A 19937-nucleotide genomic window follows, 5' to 3' on the forward strand; every position below is an offset into this window, starting at 1 on the left:
ACAAGCTCTCTGCTGCCAAATCACTGTGGGTGGGCCAAACACCCGTGGTAGCGTCCGCAGTTTAGAAGTCCAGAGTTTTTGGGATCCTCAGCACAGTCTCTTTTTCTGCAGTGGTATCATCCTTTTGCATAGTGATTCGGACGTTCCCCGGGTTGTCATACCACATGCATTGCGCCGCCGTGTCCTCGATCTCCTCCACTCTGGCCATTGGAGAATCGTCCTCACCAAACAGCAGGCCCACCGACACCTTTGTTGGTGTGGATTGAATAAAGACATTGCCTCCCTCGTGTCGGCCTGCACCACATGCCAACCACATCATGCAGCACTGCCACACCATTATTTTTCGTGGCCAGGTGCAGCTGCTCTGTGGGAATGTCTCCACTTCGATTTCACTGGGCTGTTACATGGATCCCAGTAGCTCACCCTGATCGACTCTGGGTTGGGATACCCTTACGTATCCTGGATGATGAACACCACTTCTGCTGAGACTATCAAAATTCTCTGGCGCCTCTTTGCTGTCGAGGAGCTCCCCAAAACCATCGTTATGGATAACAGTCCACAGTTTGCTTTGACCGAGATGAAGCAATTCTGTGCTGCCAGTGGGATTTCCCTTATCCACGCTGCCCTGTTTCACCTTGCATCCAACGACCAGACAGAACATTTTGTTTGGCTATTCAAGCCCCAACTTGATAAGCTGCTGCGTCATCACCTGCTGGAGGAGGCCATACTTCTTTTTTTGGCTACATAACGCGCCACCTCACATGCTGGTAAAAGTCCAGTAGAGATACTTCATGGTCGGCCATTCTGCTCTTCCTTATCTGTCCTTGGTCCCGAGACTTCTCACCTTCTTGCCTGCACTCTGGCGTACTCCTTCTGCGTCGGGCAGGAGTTCTGGGTGTGGATCTTCTCTCACCTTGCGAGTGCTGGGTGCCTGCCGTCATCACCAAGATCTGCGGCCAGGCGATGGCATCTCTTCGGTGGGTCAATGGATCTGGCACCTGCTGGCATCTCAACCAGCTCCGCCCCTGTCTAGTCGACCACAATGCCCCAGGGAAGCTGCCAGTGACTGTTGCCGGCTGCCCTGTGACAGAACCTCCACTTCTGGCTTCGCCTCAGCTGCTGCCTCCGCCGCCAGCTGCCCCTGCTGTGTCGCCGCCTCCATCCCGCGATATCCATGAACATTTGGATGTTGACCAGGATGCCCCCACTCCTATGGACGTTTGTGGTGCTGTGCATTCCCTTTTTCAGGGGTAGAAATGTCTTAGCGGCCACTTATCAGTTAGAATGGCCGCACAACAGACAAGCAAGGTGGGCAGACGACCTCCCTTCAGGAGCTCAAATCAAAATATCGCCGGTGAATGTAAACATCAACAGACTTTCCGTATAAACACAGCACTACTTCTTGAAAAGCCAATTTGATCTAATATGACTAAGTGTAGCACTCCGCAGAATCGGTGTTGTAAGCATGCAAGGAGAGTCAGACAGGCAGTGTGCACCTATAGCTAGGACAGCTCCAGCGAATACCTATGCTGGCTTTAGCCCAGTAGATACTCGCCACTTGGGAATTGTGTAGTGTAGTATTTTGGTTATTATTATTTCTTTTCATTCTCTTGCAACTTTTATGTGGCTTTTGACACCACGAGAATTATTGTGTTTCTTATTGTTCTTGAGTCTGGAAACTAGTGCACGCCAAGAAAGCGTTTTAGTTAAATAAAGAATGTTAAAACTTGATTGTTAGTTCTTTCCTGTCGACCGCAAGACACTACAAAAAGTATTGAATCGGATGTGATATTTGGTTAGCTAATTAACGGACGGTAGCCAAAGTGAAGAGGATGTATACGGCTCGATCAAAAAGTTTCCGTTTGGGGGTGTCACTGCAACTGATAAGCTACGTAGCGCAACTCCGTTGTGGGTATATAAGCTCCAACATGTAGACAAAGGATTAGTGTGGCATCGTGTCTTTCCGATGTGTGTGCAGAAACTACAGACACGAGGACTGTGGCGACATTTTTCCAGATGCGTCCAAACAGGACCAACGTGCTGTTATTCCTTTCTCCCATGGACAATCACCGGTAGACATCCGTCGGATTGTGAATAATGTGTATGGGACAGCATGTATGTCGAAAGCTACCGTTATGGAATAGCGCGCCAAGCTCCGTGCTGATTGCAATTCGAAATAAGACGCCGATCGATCGGCGAGGCCAGCATAAATTATCCCAACTCAAGTGGGAAACAATCGAGCTCCCGCCATATAGTCCCAATCTCTAAAATGGTTCAAATGGCTCTGAGCACTATGGGACTTAACATCTACGGTCATCAGTCCCCTAGAACTGAGAACTACTTAAACCTGACTAACTTAAGGACAGCACACAACACCCAGTCATCACGAGGCAGAGAAAATCCACAACCCCGCCGGGAATCGAACCCGGGAACACGGTCGTGTGAAGCGAGAACGCTACCGCACGACCACGAGCTGCGGACTAGTCCCAATCTCTCTCCATGCGGTTATCGCGGTATCGATAATTTAAAACAGGCCTTGAAGGGTCAATGATTCGTGTCAGACGAGGATGTGGAGCAGGCTGTTACATACTTCTTCACATAGGAGAACACGATGTTTTACCAAACGGGCATCTTCAGACTTTTGCGACGGTGGTGCGATTGGTGTGATTTTGCCTGATTAATATACCGATTATGAACTGTACAACCTTAGAACGAAAACTTTTTGATCACCCCCTAAAGATGCAGATTGGAAAGAGATAGAAAACTAACTACTAATAATTTTTCAACTGCCAAGGTCGCTAAAATCATTTATTCATATACACTCCTGGAAATGGAAAAAAGAACACATTGACACCGGTGTGTCAGACCCACCATACTTGCTCCGGACATTGCGGGAGGGCTGTACAAGCAATGATCACACGCACGGCACAGCGGACACACCAGGAACCGCGGTGTTGGCCGTCGAATGGCGCTAGCTGCGCAGCATTTGTGCACCGCCGCCGTCAGTGTCAGCCAGTTTGCCGTGGCATACGGAGATCCATCGCAGTCTTTAACACTGGTAGCATGCCGCGACAGCGTGCACGTGAACCGTATGTGCAGTTGACGGACTTTGAGCGAGGGTGTATAGTGGGCATGCGGGAGGCCGGGTGGACGTACCGCCGAATTGCTCAACACGTGGGGCGTGAGGTCTCCACAGTACATCGATGTTGTCGCCAGTGGTCGGCGGAAGGTGCACGTGCCCGTCGACCTGGGACCGGACCGCAGCGACGCACGGATGCACGCCAAGACCGTAGGATCCTACGCAGTGCCGCAGGGGACCGCACCGCCACTTCCCAGCAAATTAGGGACACTGTTGCTCCTGGGGTATCGGCGAGGACCATTCGCAACCGTCTCCATGAAGCTGGGCTACGGTCCCGCACACCGTTAGGCCGTCTTCCGCTCACGCCCCAACATCGTGCAGCCCGCCTCCAGTGGTGTCGCGACAGGCGTGAATGGAGGGACGAATGGAGACGTGTCGTCTTCAGCGACGAGAGTCGCTTCTGCCTTGGTGCCAATGATGGTCGTATGCATGTTTGGCGCCGTGCAGGTGAGCGCCACAATCAGGACTGCATACGACCGAGGCACACAGGGCCAACACCCGGCATCATGGTGTGGGGAGCGATCTCCTACACTGGCCGTACACCACTGGTGATCGTCGAGGGGACACTGAATAGTGCGCGGTACATCCAAACCGTCATCGAACCCATCGTTCTACCATTCCTAGGCTGGCAAGGGAACTTGCTGTTCCAACAGGACAATGCACGTCCGCATGTATCCCGTGCCACCCAACGTGCTCTAGAAGGTGTACGTCAACTACCCTGGCCAGCAAGATCTCCGGATCTGTCCCCCATTGAGCATGTTTGGGACTGGATGAAGCGTCGTCTCACGCGGTCTGCACGTCCAGCACGAACGCTGGTCTAACTGAGGCGCCAGGTGGAAATGGCATGGCAAGCCGTTCCACAGGACTACATCCAGCATCTCTACGATCGTCTCCATGGGAGAATAGCAGCCTGCATTGCTGCGAAAGGTGGATATACACTGTACTAGTGCCGACATTGTGCATGCTCTGTTGCCTGTGACTATGTGCCTGTGGTTCTGTCAGTGTGATCATGTGATGTATCTGACCCCAGGAATGTGTCAATAAAGTTTCCCCTTCCTGGGACAATGAATTCACGGTGTTCTTATTTCGATTTCCAGGAGTGTATATTACCGGTTTCAGCAATTCATGTTGCCATCTTCGGATCTGCAAAAGATGGGTCCTAAAATACTAAAATACAGCAACCAACATAAAAGCAAAAATAATTATATAAAAGATTTGCAATACACGAATAACAACATACTTACGTTAGCATCATTATACAATCTTCTCCTTCAGTACAGTAAGTGGTACTATACAAGTTTTGTCGATGTTGATATCGTGAGCTATGCTAGAAATCGTCATGTCAGTTTAAAAATAAGAGCTATGTACACTCTCTGACATAAAACTCGACCGGCGGCCGGCCGCTGCAGAGGTTAAGTCCGCGCCGATCGCGACATGGGACAAATAAACTGACCAACTCGCTAATTCTCCAAGTCCGGCTACCTGCACAATCTGGCAACACTGTAGACTGCGGCACTTCTTCGAGAAAGTCTTATCCCATATTAGAGAAACTACGGACTGTTTCGGCCCGTGGTATAGCGGTACCGTGCGTCATTTCTATCTAAAATATTTGTGGATCTACACCACCTGGGGCAAAAAAATTTTATAGCCTCTTCTGTCTGAATGCTGAAGACGTGACTGTAATGGTAATACAGACTCAATATATTTCACTTTCTGACACACCGATAACAAACTTTTATCTAGTAACCATTTTGCGGCAGATTTCTTGCAGACTGTCCTCCTCTGGACGCCGTATGCAATAAAGCTCCGGGAACCATTTGCTGGCTACCGGCGGCGGCCGTGGCGAGAGCAGTGGCGCTGCACTCTCCCGTTCTTTATCGAAAGCGCCTGCTACCGCTCATCCCTTTAGATAATTTAAAACGCTTCATTATTCTTAAATGTTACTCCACAGAAGATTTCTACAATTTCCATTCACGCTCGAAAGCAACGGAGACGGACGCCCTGATTAGTAGATGGGTGCTGTATTACATTAATCGGCAGGAGCTGAATATGGCCCGAAATTAATTTTATAGACGGGGACGAAATTAAACCATCTCACTACATTCGATGAATTTATAAATGCTTCGTACCTCGTTTGTTTCATTTCAAAGTCAATTATTTGAACAACTTTTGGCCAATATTCGGATGTTTTCGTCAAGCAGGAGTGAGCGTCTGTGGTGTAAAGTGTATTATAGTTTTTGTTTCATTCCTTATGGTAAGTCTACGCGATAAACTGTGTGAAAACCTTACAATGCATGCTCTGCAGCAGTGCAGGAACACTGCACATTTGGAGATCCATGTATGGATTCATGAAGTATTTAACGTTGATCGGAAGTGATAGTTAAGGTCATCAGATTTAAACCAGAAAACGTTATCGTTTTTGAAGTTGCAGAGAATGGAAAGGAATTGCTAACGCCGGTGTCAGAAAAGTCTACAATTAAATGCTATTGCAAAAATTCAAAAGTAGGGAACTATATTGATCAACATGTTCACTTCATAAACAACCTCCTGACATGTTAGAACTATATGACGAACAATGCTGAAACTCGAATCATTGACAGTCGGTTTGAATCTTTTCAGAAACTATTTTACAGTGAAGCACCTTGGCATTTGCAAAGCAGACATCCATGATACGAACATAATTTACTAAGTCGAAATTGCACGAATATTAATGTGTAAAGTCATTCTTCATTTTTAGCAGTTTGCAACTCCATTAGTTAAAATGGAAAATGAAAGGTTATGTTCAGCGGCCTTCACCGAGATCCGAACTGCCATTTCATATAGCACTAGCATTGCAACGCACAAGGAAATCACTGAGCTAACGACACACTGGCGGCAACAGGCCGAAAATAGGCATTAAAATAGTGCCTAAGCCTCAAAACGCAACATTAAACACACAAACAGGTGTTACTTATGTGAAGAACGCCGTTCTTGGAGTCCAGAAATTACATACACTTTCTAAGTGTCTCATCTTACAGTGGATTATATCGTATGAGTCTTCGATGTGAAAAACGAATTCCAGGTGAATTTAGCGACGTAATGCCGGGCTACGCCCAGAAGTAAATGCACTATTACAGTGTTGACAAATACTTGCTACGACGCTTCCAATTCTCAGCTCTCTTACGAGGCTGTTCTTTAGCGAAATGCTTGTCGCGATTGTCCAATAACGGCTCTTCAGAGGGAAGACGCACGCGCACGTTTGGTTTTTATGCCTCGTTCTCCCCTTCCGGCGTGGAAGAAGGCTGTTGACGCCGACATTATGCCATTACAACGTAGAGAAAGCAAAACGGATGATTCAGTGTTTCTCATTCAGCATATAGCATGTAAGATAATTTTCCGTAACGTTCATTATCAACTCCAAATACAAAAGAAGTAAAAATACATCGAAAGCTTATTTTAATTGAATATAATGTAAGATATCAAACGCTTTGCACATCGATGTCGAATGTGTCCAGGTGCAATCATTTGCAGCATACATATAGAATGTCATGATTACCACGAGATTGAAGAAATATGTTAGTAGGGATGGAAACAAGAATGCTGCCCGAGATGGCCGTGCGGTTCTAGACGCTTCAGTCTGGAACCGCGTGACTGCTACGGTCGCAGGTTCGAATTCTGCCTCGGGCATGGATGTGTGTGATGTCCTTAGGATAGTGAGGTTTAAGTAGTTTTAAGTTCTAGGGGACTGATGACCACAGATGTTAAGTCCCATAGTGCTCAGAGCCATTTGAACCATTTGGAAACAAGACGAGACGCAGTCAACAAATATTCGATTCCACATGCCATTCATTTCATTTGAGATTTAAGAAGAAGTAAAACGGGATATTACTTTCGTTAACACGAAAGATATGCCTCACATATGGATAACGAGGAAGTCTGCGTCTACATGCGTTTCCCACTTGAAATGTGTATGCTCTATTATATACTAAGTAGCCTAACCAATGTTTCCGTAATTTAACCTCTTGTTTGGCCCCTAAACGTTGAACAAATTCCAAATGCATGTCTCAGAATGAAAGTAGTCGTTCGAACCCTTCCTGCGTTGTTTCTTGCGTATTTGCTTGGAATTCATGAAGCAGACCGCTGTGTGCCTCCCCCCCCCCCTCGAGGGTTAGGTCTCAAAACTAAACCGTTTTTTATCCACCGGCATAATTTATTAAGACAGCATCAGCACAAGACTATCAAACAAAGCCTTCCATTTACAGTTGCAACACTCTAACCTGCAGCTGACCAAAGGGTAATTCACGGTCAAGGTCCGAAATTAGCAGCTCTCTGCTACTGTTGCATAGTCCGTACTACATTTTTGTGCCAGCTTATCTGTCCTCCCATTCATATCTTCATGTATCTCACTTCTCCTGAAGCGTTGATCACGAGGTGCCGATGTAAATGAGTGTATTCTGCATGACGTAACATTCATTATTCCCGTCTTTCATAGCCACTCTTCATGGGCGTGGATACCAAATAGGTATGTGAAAACTCTTACGAGTGAGAGAATGACTATAATAATCGTAACAAGAACAAGCAAGTAATGAATGAAGTTTATTGCAATGCAGAACGAGAATGGCTGTGAAAATAAAAATCTATAAAAATAGGTTGATCGTTGAGCTGGTACAATGCAAAAATCTTCTTAGCATTTTGTTAGTGAATTTAGTTCTGGATGTTTGCAGAGAAAACGTAAAATTCGGTACTTCTCGCTAGTGTAATATTATGTGAACCAGCAACTACCCTTTCCTTAGGACACGACTCAAGCAGGTCCCCAAGTAGTTACCACCGCACCGCTGCATTCTGCTCCCTGACGTTGTTCTGATGACGGTTAATGCAGATAGTTCCGATTATGAAATACAAAACGTATTGCAGGGTAGTTCCTAGGATCGTAATATTAAATTTGCAAGCAGATGGCACTTGAACGTGACGACTATCCAGACGACTCATCAATATAAAAAGACAGTATTATGACAACCTAGAAGGATTACTCAACATGAATTCTGAAATTGGGTGACTGACCGCAAAAGTGCTAAACGTCGTTAAGAATATACGAAGTCCCAATCGTATTAACAATATGAAGATTGTCTTCGACAGCTCGCCACTTTCACATTGCTATCTCCACCCTACTCCAAACAACCCTCGGCGGAGCTGCACTAAGTTGCCGATGTAATTGAAGGCCTTCAAACTGACAACAGACTACACATTGAAAAATACAAGCGAATTCTCTTGCAGCGTAAGCTTATTTTAACTAAACCTCAAATGATTGGATAGCAACAGTGTCCTATTCAAAAGAAGTAAAATGTTACACACTGTTGACGTCAAACGGACATTATCTACGTTCTGTCTTGTGCCCTACTTATCTATATTATCAGGTGTACTATGAAAATGATTAGTTATAATGGATGCTAATGTAAAGCATTGATACCAGATGGTGGGTTCACAACAATATTGATGCGAAAATAAAACAGAAGTTCGCAAAAGTGCAGTTGTGCATTTTCGTACTTTTTCACCTCCAGATCTACCACAGATAATGCATACTAAAAAACTTGGTCATTGTCCCTGTAATTTTTGCCCTCTCATTTCAGACCGAGTTGATGAACAAAGTACAAATTCGTGACTCTTATAGATGCTTCGAATCTGTTCAGTAATTTTGTAGGTAATTTTGATGTGACTTAAGATTAGTGAGGTCTACGATCATGGCAACTCCTGCCAGTTTGCTAGGACACCTGATTTAAAACTTACTGAAGGGAATTTATAAGAGACATCTTTTGCAGCAATCCTGGAACTGCTTTCGGAGGTAACTACCGTTTTATAAAGTCACTACTTTACAACTAGGATGCCAAGGAATTCTTGCATAAACACTCTCATTGCCATAACCGCGGCTGCAGTAGATAACTGATAACTCGCAACGTGAAGGATGAGACAAGGGGTAGATTCTGCATGAAATGACCTTGTACTCACAAAATATTATTAACTAAGTAAGATATCTTCAGAGGGAATATTCAGAATACTTCATAGAGATGACAAGAAAATGTCAGGCGAATTTAGCAGGATAAATCAGTCCCACCGCTGCAAATGGCTCTGAGCACTATGAGACTTAACATCTATGGTCATCAGTCCCCTAGAACTTAGAACTACTTAAACCTAACTAACCTAAGGACATCACACAACACCCAGTCATCACGAGGCAGAGAAAATCCCTGACACCGCTGGGAATCGAACCCGGGAACCCGGGCGTGGGAAGCGAGAACGCTACCGCACGACCACGAACTGCGGACCCGCTGCAAATCATTGTTATTCCAACAGGGTTGCCAAAGGATGCCTACAACGTTGCAATCTGGACCACGCTGACAGCAAGAAGAACGTGTTTTCGTAGCCTGAATATTTCATTATAGGATCCAGACATCCAATCTATCGCGAGAGAGTCTGTTCTCCAAATTTTAGATAATGTGGTGTGGCCATGTGCCTACAAATTAGTAATAACCCTCTGATTTTTATTCCAATTTATGTGATTCGGATGACGAGAAAGCCCTACCATGGGTTATCTGTGTGTCTGCTGAAAGTAATATTACATAATAGCAGGAAGCCTGTCATATACTTTCAGATAAGGTTTCCTGAACGTCAGATATATATGGTATTAGCATCCTTACCCCATCAAAAAGGATTTCTTGTTATTGCATTTTACATACATTTTACTACTAGAGGCCTCAGGTTTCTTGCTTCCCACATAGCAAACAATGGCTACCACTCTCACTGTCGCATGTCATAACCTAATTCCTTCAGCATCATCTGGTTTAACTTCGACTACAGTTCATTATCCTTAAACATTTGCCTATACTTCAAAAACTACAAGTATTATCAAATGTGTGTGAAATCTTATGGGACTTAACTGCTAAGGTCATCTGTCCCTAAGCTTACACACTACTTAACCTAAATTATCCTAAGGACAAACACACACACCCATGCCCGAGGGAGGACTCGAACCTCCGCCGGGACCAGGCACGCAGTCCATGACTGCAGCGCCTCAGACCGCTCGGCTAATCCCGTGCGGCAAATTATTATCTCTGCGTAATGTTCACTGCGGGGTTACTCAAGAAGGTTTTCGAACAGAAGCGAAAATCCTTTAGCGGATGAGAATTTTATTTCGTGGTACACCTCAGAACGAAAGAAACAAAATAACAGTAAGAGTAACAGGCTCAGCATACCGAGCGTGGGCACGGTCAACGCAGCGCCCTGAATTTGGTCATATTCCTCCGAATTTATTTCCTGATAGCCCAAAGGCGCTGTCACTACAAAAATATCAGCCTATTCACACGGGAATTACTATCCACATGTAGTTAGTAGAATATCTCGTTACATCAGGTATCAGGTATCAGACGCTCGATCTGAGGTGTTGATTTTTATTGAACCAACCTGCTGTGTTTAGTAAATTGATTAGAGCAACTGGATGAGTTTATTATTTTGGTATAGCCGGCCGGGGTGGCCGAGCTGTTCTAGGCGCTATAGTCTGGGACCGCGCGACTGCTACGGTCGCAGGTTCGAATGCTGCCTCGGGCATGGATGTGTGTGATGTCCTTAGGTTAGTTAGGTTTAAGTAGTTCTAAGTTCTAGGGGACTGATGAACACAGCAGTTAAGTCCCATAGTTCTCAGAGCCATTATTTTGGTATAATGTATGAAAAATCACTTTTCCCACTTACCTTATCTTAAATAGTCCACGATTGGGTTGAGAGCAAGGTAAATAGTATGCAATGTGGATAGAATGGGAGTGAATATTGAAACGAAATTATTAGAATCATGGGAAGGCAATGACGTATCGATATGAAGCGACATGAGAGTTTTCTAAGGTAAAGGTCTGTCTCTGACATTGGAGAGAAGGGGGCTATATTTGTCTGTATTTCTACGTTAAGCTCATTGAGTAGAAAAGGGCGGGCAGATTTCATTGTGTGCTGGGGAGAAGACAGCCAGGAGTTTCAAATGCTTCAAATTCTGGAGCCTTGATTGGCCAGAGTTCACACCACCCTCACCTTAGGCAGAGGGATAGCGGTAGTGTGGTAAGAGAAACGGACTTGCCTGGGGACGACTGAAGCAGACGGGTGGACTGAAGAAGTGGCGGATTAAAATGCTCTCCGCAAAGGGAAAGGAAATGAGTTATTTAAAGCTTTAATGTTCCACCTTACGTGGAAATCTTCTCTTTCAGGGTATATTTAATTTAATATAATATTTTTGAGGGAACCAAATTGTTTATAGGCAGGTAAAAGATAGGCGAATGTGAGAATACTACGTCGCGACCGCGAAGAGTAACTTAAAAGTTAACGGAATCTGATATTTCGTTTGAGTAATTCGGTGAACAGTAAAGTGTTAGAATTCAATTGTAAAGCAGGTACGACACAAATAGGATACATGTGAAGAACTGTTATAGCCTAAAGACCTGGCAGTCACCATATGGGGCTGATGAAGAAAATGATGTAGAGTGGGTGGCTGAGTGCTAGGAACCAAGAGTTTATAAGTAGGAATATGTTGATTTACCATAATTCTTTTTAGTAATGATCAATTTAAATTCATGATTTTGGTTAGTTTGTTTCAAAATCTGATCTGAAAGCGTAGGAAAATATTATCTCGTGGCTTTAACTAATCGAGCTGCTAACAGAAATTCATGGTAGAAAGTAATGCTCTTAATTTTGATCTGAAAGAATTAGTTTTCGAAGAAGCAATTTGTAGCTTGCGTGCGTTTCAATTTGTAATTTGACGAGTTTCTGAAATTCACGGATAAAGGCAAGGTTACTAATTTCATATGAAAGAATAAGAAGTCACCTTTTGTGAAATGAGTCAGTAGAAATTTACGTGTGAAGCTGATGTTTATAAACAACAGGATTTGAAAGATACGTGGGAATCAGTGAGATCGCTTTCCTCAATTAAATAAAAGTGAAACAGCATAATAGTTATTCGTGTTGCCATGCTATACGCGCTATACATGAACTGTAAGTATTGTGAAAAGTTCTGTGTATGTATTTATGTATCTTTTGGCCGGGAGGTTTTGGATGGTATATTATTTAACGGTGCCGAGATATAATTAGGAAATCAGTCTAGGTAACTTGTGAAGGGCTTTTTTTCAGTTGAAATAACGTGCCGTGCACGAATATGGGGGGAACGTAAATTTCGGAATCGCGACCGCGTGAACTTTCCAGCCACGAGACTTTAGTTAACACTGAGGCACGTCAGTAAGTGAGAGGTGTGATTGAAGAAGTTACAGAATTTTTCTAGTACTGGTCCGCTTGGAGATACTATCATTGCTTTGCCCAATGGTAATAAGAGTGATAGTGTGTTGCTGTGACGTTATGAATCAAGCATTGTGGGCTATCCTTCATTCCTTCCCGTGGGTGAGAAACCATAGGAAGTAAAATATCTGTATATATGCTGTTACAAGATCAGCTGTCAGGAAATTTCATCCTGTATGTTAGTGGTAATACCGTTATTATGTTTTGAGAGATGAAAGTAAGACAGAATGAAAAGAAATAGCATACAGAACGGAGGAGGAGTTATTATGCAGGCCCAGTTACGATTCAGGTTGCTTACGTATTTTCTTTAAACACAGTCGGGCGATTAACAGTGTACCAAATTTGGGGTTAATACTACAAAATCAAACATTTATCCGTTGCGCATACATTTCTTTATTTATTTCTTTGAGTAAAGAATTTAATTAGTAGTTGTTATGTGTAAGAATCAAGCAGTGACACATTTAATGAGAATATACAGGGTGTTTCAAAAATGACCGGTATATTTGAAACGGCAATAAAAACTAAACGAGCAGCGATAGAAATACACCGTTTGTTGCGATATGCTTGGGACAACAGTACATTTTCAGGCGGACAAACTTTCGAAATTACAGTAGTTACAATTTTCAACAACAGATGGCGCTGCAAGTGATGGGAAAGATATAGAAGACAACGCAGTCTGTGGGTGCGCCATTCTGTACGTCGTCTTTCTGCTGTAAGCGTGTGCTGTTCACAACGTGCAAGTGTGCTGTAGACAACATGGTTCATTCCTTAGAACAGAGGATTTTTCTGGTGTTGGAATTCCACCGCCTAGAACACAGTGTTGTTGCAACAAGACGAAGTTTTCAACGGAGGTTTAATGTAACCAAAGGACCGAAAAGCGATACAATAAAGGATCTGTTTGAAAAATTTCAACGGACTGGGAACGTGACGGATGGACGTGCTGGAAAGGTAGAGCGACCGCGTACGGCAACCACAGAGGGCAACGCGCAGCTAGTGCAGCAGGTGATCCAACAACGGCCTCGGGTTTCCGTTCGCCGTGTTGCAGTTGCGGTCCAAATGACGCCAACGTCCACGTATCGTCTCATGCGCCAGAGTTTACACCTCTATCCATACAAAATTCAAACGCGGCAACCCCTCAGCGCCACTACCATTGCTGCACGAGAGACATTCGCTAACGATATAGTGCACAGGATTCATGACGGCGATATGCATGTGGGCAGCATTTGGTTTACTGACGAAGCTTATTTTTACCTGGACGGCTTCGTCAATAAACAGAACTAGCGCATATGGGGAACCGAAAAGCCCCATGTTGCAGTCCCATCGTCCCTGCATCCTCAAAAAGTACTGGTCTGGGCCGCCATTTCTTCCAAAGGAATCATTGGCCCATTTTTCAGATCCGAAACGATTACTGCATCATGCTATCTGGACATTCTTCGTGAATTTGTGGCGGTACAAACTGCCTTAGACGACACTGCGAACACCTCGTGGTTTATGCAAGATGGTGCCCGGCCACATCGCACGGCCGACGTCTTTAATTTCCTGAATGAATATTTCGATGAACGTGTGATTGCTTTGGGCTATCCGAAACATACAGGAGGCGGCGTGGATTGGCCTCCCTATTCGCCAGACATGAACCCCTGTGACTTCTTTCTGTGGGGACACTTGAAAGACCAGGTGTACCGCCAGAATCCAGAAACAATTGAACAGCTGAAGCAGTACATCTCATCTGCATATGAAGCCATTCCGCCAGACACGTTGTCAAAGGTTTCGGGTAATTTCATTCAGAGACTACGCCATATTATTGCTACGCATGGTGGATGTGTGGAAAATATCGTACTACAGAGTTTCCCAGACCGCAGCGCCATCTGTTGTTGAAAATTGTAACTACTGTAATTTCGAAAGTTTGTCTGCCTGAAAATGTACTGTTGTCCCAAGCATATTGCAACAAACGGTGTATTTCTATCGCTGCTCGTTTAGTTTTTATTGCCGTTTCAAATATACCGGTCATTTTTGAAACACCCTGTACATGGACCATTTAGCTTTAGTAGGTTTCCGGAACACTTTGGGACCTCGCAACTGGTTTGGGCTTTGTTTTTCTTACAGTACCCAACCCATCCTCCCTCGTTGTCTATAATTACTCGAAGACGTCGGGTAAGTGATAAGGCTAAATTCATCGAGAGATTGTTATGATCGTTTATCTCCCACCATGTATTCTCTATATTTTCCCACAGAGTTTCTGAATTCCTTGGTAACGACCTCGTAGCCCCCCATATTTTCGCCGGCCGTTGTGACCGAGTGGTTCTACGCACTTCAGTCCGGAACCGCGCGACTGCTACGGTCGCAGGTTCGAATCCTGCCTCGGGCATGGACGTGTGTGATGTCCTTAGGTTAGTTAGGTTTAAGTAGTTCTAAGTCCTAGGGGATAGATGACCTCAGATGTTAAGTCCTATAGTTCTCAGAGCCTTTTTTGAACCACATATTTTCTGTGGGGTTGAGGTCTGCTGATTTTGCCACGAAAGGAAGAAGTTTTATTCTCTGCTGACCTTGAAACCAGTTCTGGACGGCTCTGCTATTATGACTCGGGCTATGGTCCTGTAAAGAAATGATCATCCATTAACTTACAAATTAAATACTTCTGACTAATACTATGAATACTTAATTTCCATACTGTGAAAAAAATCGACAACTGCAATGGCTATAGAATAAGCTACAGCTACGGAGATGTTCAAATGTTCAAATGTGTGTGAAATCTTATGGGACTTAACTGCTAAGGTCATCAGTCCCTAAGCTTACACACTACTTAACCTAAATTATCCTAAGGACAAACACACACACCCATGCCCGAGGGAGGACTCGAACCTCCTCCGCGATCAGCTGCTCAGTCTATGACTGCAGCGCCACAGACCGCTCGGTTAATCCCGCGCGGCGGGACGGAGAACAGAATGTACTTTAAGCGCCAGTTACAACACGCAGGTAGGCCTTCTTTCATAATATACCATCCTCCTATGCTTTTTAATGATGAGGTGGAGTGCAAGTAGTTCAATACAGTGCGGCAGTCTGTTGAAGTGTTGGATTCTGGTGCATGGCTGTAAAGCTAATCTGCTTCGCTTATTCAAAACGATTGCTAGCCTTCACTACACAGTTCTTTTTTCTGTATTTCCACTGACTAAGATATATAGAAGAAACAAATTTGATTAAAATAGCGAGATATTCTCTACCGACTTTACAAGTGCTCGTTCGCTCAATGTGCTGCATTTACCGAAGGCAACCGTGACCGCTGATGTCGCCTGTTCACATCTCGTGTCAACGCGGTCCCGCGCTCGGAGTAAACGCCTACAGTTAAGATAAACAGCTGATTTCAGAAATGTTAATGAAATAAGTCTTCCCTTCGTATTAGTGAGAACTAAATACCACTACGAGCACGTATCTTTATGTAATGCTCATTGCTCAAGAAAAATTCGTGTATGCAACGTTACTGTTATGACTAAGATCATAAAATCTGTAAATCGTAACCCAATTCATATATTTGCATGCGCCTTCGGAGTATTAAACATGAAAACAATTTGTTTCTTTGTCATATCATTTTTAACCAAGGCAATGCAGGCAGTTGTCAGCTGATATCAAAATTGAATGTAAAGGAGAAATAAAGAGAAAGATATACGAGAAACAAATCTCGTGAACAACTGTGTACTATCTTGGAAACGTGCTGATGCGGCTATCTCACAATTTCAAAGGATGAGAAAACCATCCTGTCCACTTTCCGACGACGATATTTCCTGACAGAAAGTACACTAGGGTGAACGTCTTTAGGCTGAGACACCAAGAACTACGTCACCAGTACGTTCACTCTCTGATTCCTAGCCCTGTCACTACGCACTTCCCATGTCAAAGCGGCTGGCAGAAACGAGCGCGAACGACCTGGGATTAGGTGACACAGGCCTCGCCTCTCCTGTTTGACATATGTGTTATCATTCACCCATGCCAGGAGGTGAGGAAATACACTTACGAAACGTTGAACGTATTTCAATTTTACATGTGGACATTACTGCGCAATTCTATTCTAAGTTACGAGAAATGTCCTGGAGAAAAAGAGTGTATACCTTGGAGGATATGTTATAGATCATGACTGTAACGTTAGTAAAGTACTCTAAAGTATATTTTATCTTATGCTTAACTTTAAAAGAAAAACCAGCCAAGGCAATCAACAGTGAAAAGTACAGCGTGCCTCCAAGAAACGTACGAATATCGTACAATTTTAATAAAAGGAAATATAGATCGGTTTATTGGGGCAGGCCTATTCGGGAACAGAGTAAGAACAACCAAATAAATTCCAGGTTTGTATGTGCTGCTAGTTAAAAGAGAAGAAATGAACCGATAAAGAAATAATTCCTTCATTGATATAGGAATGGTTCGAAATGGAAGGTTTAAGTTTACTATTATAAAAAAACTGGCCTGGATTGAGTTGATTAGTACCAATTTTTGAATACATTAGAGGCCAGTAACAAATACAAATGGAATATAATAGGAATATAAAGTCTGGAAATGAATAAGCTTAGACGTCCTATGTCTACATATCTGCTTCGAATATAGGCTATTATAAACAAGTAATCCGTATTCCGAGAACTGCTAAGATGGACAGAAACAAGACAAACATATCCACTAAACAAGAGAAATGAGTCTGAAATCAATATCTTAAGAGCAATGAGCACTTTTTCACCTTTACTACTGTGAAACACATCTGTTGTTCTACTTAAAACACTTCTCTTGTACTAAAGAAGTGCGTGTAGCTCCTACGATATGCAGTTTGTCTTGTTTTAGTCCATACTACCGACTCGCAAAATATGGAATACCACTTTCTTTAACACCGTGTATATATATTACAGAAGCAATACAAACAACGGAACAGGAAACATTAACAGTTAAATTCAATTGTGAAAAGATACGCTGCATCACATTTGTTAACAATTTCCTAATAGTTCCAGATTTGGAAACAAAATGAACAACATTTTGCAGCTATTATCCGAAAATCTAGAAAAGAATAACACAGAAATATAAGAACAACAACAAATGGTAATGGCAATGAGAAAAAGTAATAAACATGTGAACACAGGAATAAAAACTGATGGCATTAAAAGTACAGCACTTCAGCCACTTCAGGACCAGAATGAGAGAGAAATAGATGCTTAACAAAAGTAAAGCGAAGAACAGCAATAGCAAACCATTTGTGTTTACGAATAATATTCTTAGAAGTAAACATACAAGTGATAGAAATATAGAAACACACTGCAAAAGGGATGATGTGGAGTACTCTTTCCTTTGGAAGTGAAAGATGGAATCTGAAAAAATAAAGTACGGTCCGCCTACAGGTAACAGGATACTGAATGTAGCGGAAAATGACCAAAACATGTTAGTAGGAGACAGAAACGAATCGCAGAGACGTATAAGAAATAACTGTGGAGAGATGCCTAAGAAGAGAAAAGGTAATGGCTGGAAGCATTGTCCTCGTGGGGGGTTTTGTGGCGGAGTTCGTAGCGACAAACAATTCGCTGTAGAAACAGCTTACGAAGTCACCGCCACACTTTTAATAGCGGGCCGACCGGTCCGCTGGAACAGTGAACAGAAAGATGAAAACCCAAACACTCTGATTAAATAAAAGTCGGTACTTATCTTTATTAACGAAGATACAGAAACACAGTAGCGAACTCCGTGTCCACAGAAATCTGTCTAGTTCGAGTCGGAGTGGCTAGGTCAACGTCGGCTGACGACAAACAACAACTCTGCTGCGATGAACACACAACTGACTAGCAAGTACACAATTCGGTGGCGAGTATACAACTGAGCGGCGAATACAGAACTGTCCTAGCGCTCGCGACTCCAGCGCTTAAGAAACCAGAAGCCAGCGGTGGCGCGCGCAGACTTGCGGCGATTTCCTGTCTCGCTGGCGCTGCTTATGCGGACGGCGTCCGGACTTTGATGCTGCCAACCTTTTGGCAGCGGGCTCGGGTGGCATTACTGGCTAGGATATAACACTCCTCCCCCCCAAATCGCCGCACCGTCGTGGAATAATGACGTGGCGAGCGTCGACGGCGGGGGAGGGGTCTGGCCGCAGGCGTAGCAGAAGAGACCGGGGCGGAGACTGTTGTCGGTGGCAGTCCCCGGTCCGCACCCCAGCATTGGCTGCGCGGGGCCTCGGGAAACACCGACTGAAAACCAAGGTCAGGGTGCACGCCTGTGACCACGGGCGCAGCTTCTGGTACTGGACGCGACGGGGCGTCGGGACCCACGAAGAGAGGCAGCGTCTCCTGACGCTGCGTCGACGGCTGCTGAGTGGGCGCCGGACAAGGCGCTGCGGTGTCAGACTCCTTGGGGGTGCCCAAGGAAAGCGGCTGCAGGACAGGCTGCACAGCCACCGCTTGGGAAGGCGGCCCGGCTGAGGGGTCGACGTCCATCAGCTCCGAAGGCGGTGGCGACTGAAGAGGGACCGCAGGCGCCGGAGCGACCACCTGGGGCGCTCCCGGATGAAGCTGCGCGGGAGGCATCAACGGGACGGGCTGTCGGCGTGGTAGCGGCGACGGCTGCTGCTGCTGCCCTGGGGGCGGCAGCGAAGTCGGAAGGCGCGGCTGGAACCCGCCGCGGACCAAATCTGTGGACAAAGAACGAGCGGCAGAATCCGGGCGGCCAGCGCGGCGCAACTGGTTCTGATGCCTCCTGTGCACCCCAGTAGCACCTTGAACAGTATAAAAACCGCGACCCTGGACACTTATCGCGGTACCACGTTCCCAACGACGGCGACCGTAATAAACTCTGAAAAAAACGGCGGCGTTGCGCTGAAAGCGCGTGCGATGCTCAGAAGCGGCGGGTCGATCCGGGGGTGCAACAACCGTAGTAGGGTGCGATGACGACGGCCGTGGAGAAGCTCCGCAGGCGAAGGGCCGTCGCGTGGCGTGGTCCGGTACGACGACAGGAACGTGATGAGGGCCTGCTGACGAGAGTGCGTAGCACGAAGGCGGTCCATATGATCCTTGAATGTGCGTACAAAACGTTCCGCTGCACCATTCGATTGAGGGTGGAACGGCGGAGTAAGAACATGGCGAATGCCATTGGCAGAACTAAAACTTTCAAATTCAGCAGAGGTAAATTGTGGACCATTGTCAGACACTAAAACTTCTGGAAGACCCTCAATACAAAAAATTGAAGTCAACGCCTGTATAGTTTGTGCAGACGTTGTAGACTGCATAGGCACAACAAACGGAAAATTACTAAATGCATCTATCACGATGAGCCAACGAGAATGCCAATATGGACCAGCGAAATCAATATGTACTCGCTGCCAGGGACCGGCAGGGCGTGCCCACTCAAAATAGCGTTGAGGCGGAGCAGCTTGGTGTTCGGCACACGTCGAACAATCTGTAGACATCTGCGTAATCTGCTGATCAATGCCGATCCATGTACAATGACGGCGGGCAAGCTGTTTGGTGCGGACCACTCCCCAATGACCTTG

At 45.0% G+C, this 19937-nt stretch overlaps 1 protein-coding gene across 1 annotated transcript; it reads left to right on the forward strand.

The window, feature by feature from the left end:
- Nucleotides 1-963: 963 nt before the first annotated feature.
- Nucleotides 964-19160, forward strand: LOC126470970 (uncharacterized). Its single transcript, XM_050099017.1, has 2 exons — nucleotides 964-1218; nucleotides 18795-19160. The coding sequence occupies exons 1-2, from the start codon at nucleotides 964-966 to the stop codon at nucleotides 19158-19160; spliced, it is 621 nt and encodes a 206-aa protein (XP_049954974.1).
- Nucleotides 19161-19937: the final 777 nt, after the last annotated feature.

The sequence above is a fragment of the Schistocerca serialis genome, chromosome 3 (genome assembly GCF_023864345.2).
Source record: "Schistocerca serialis cubense isolate TAMUIC-IGC-003099 chromosome 3, iqSchSeri2.2, whole genome shotgun sequence".
Classification (NCBI taxonomy): Eukaryota; Metazoa; Arthropoda; class Insecta; order Orthoptera; family Acrididae; genus Schistocerca; species Schistocerca serialis.

What these genes read in the sequence shown, in the direction of transcription:
- LOC126470970 (XM_050099017.1), top strand. Translation starts at nt 964, where the DNA reads ATGGCATCTCTTCGGTGGGTCAATGGATCTGGCACCTGCTGGCATCTC. An exon ending in ATGCCCCCACTCCTATGGAC is followed by an intron (nt 1,219 to 18,794) that starts GTTTGTGGTGCT and finishes CTGCGGTGTCAG; the next exon opens with ACTCCTTGGGGGTGCCCAAG.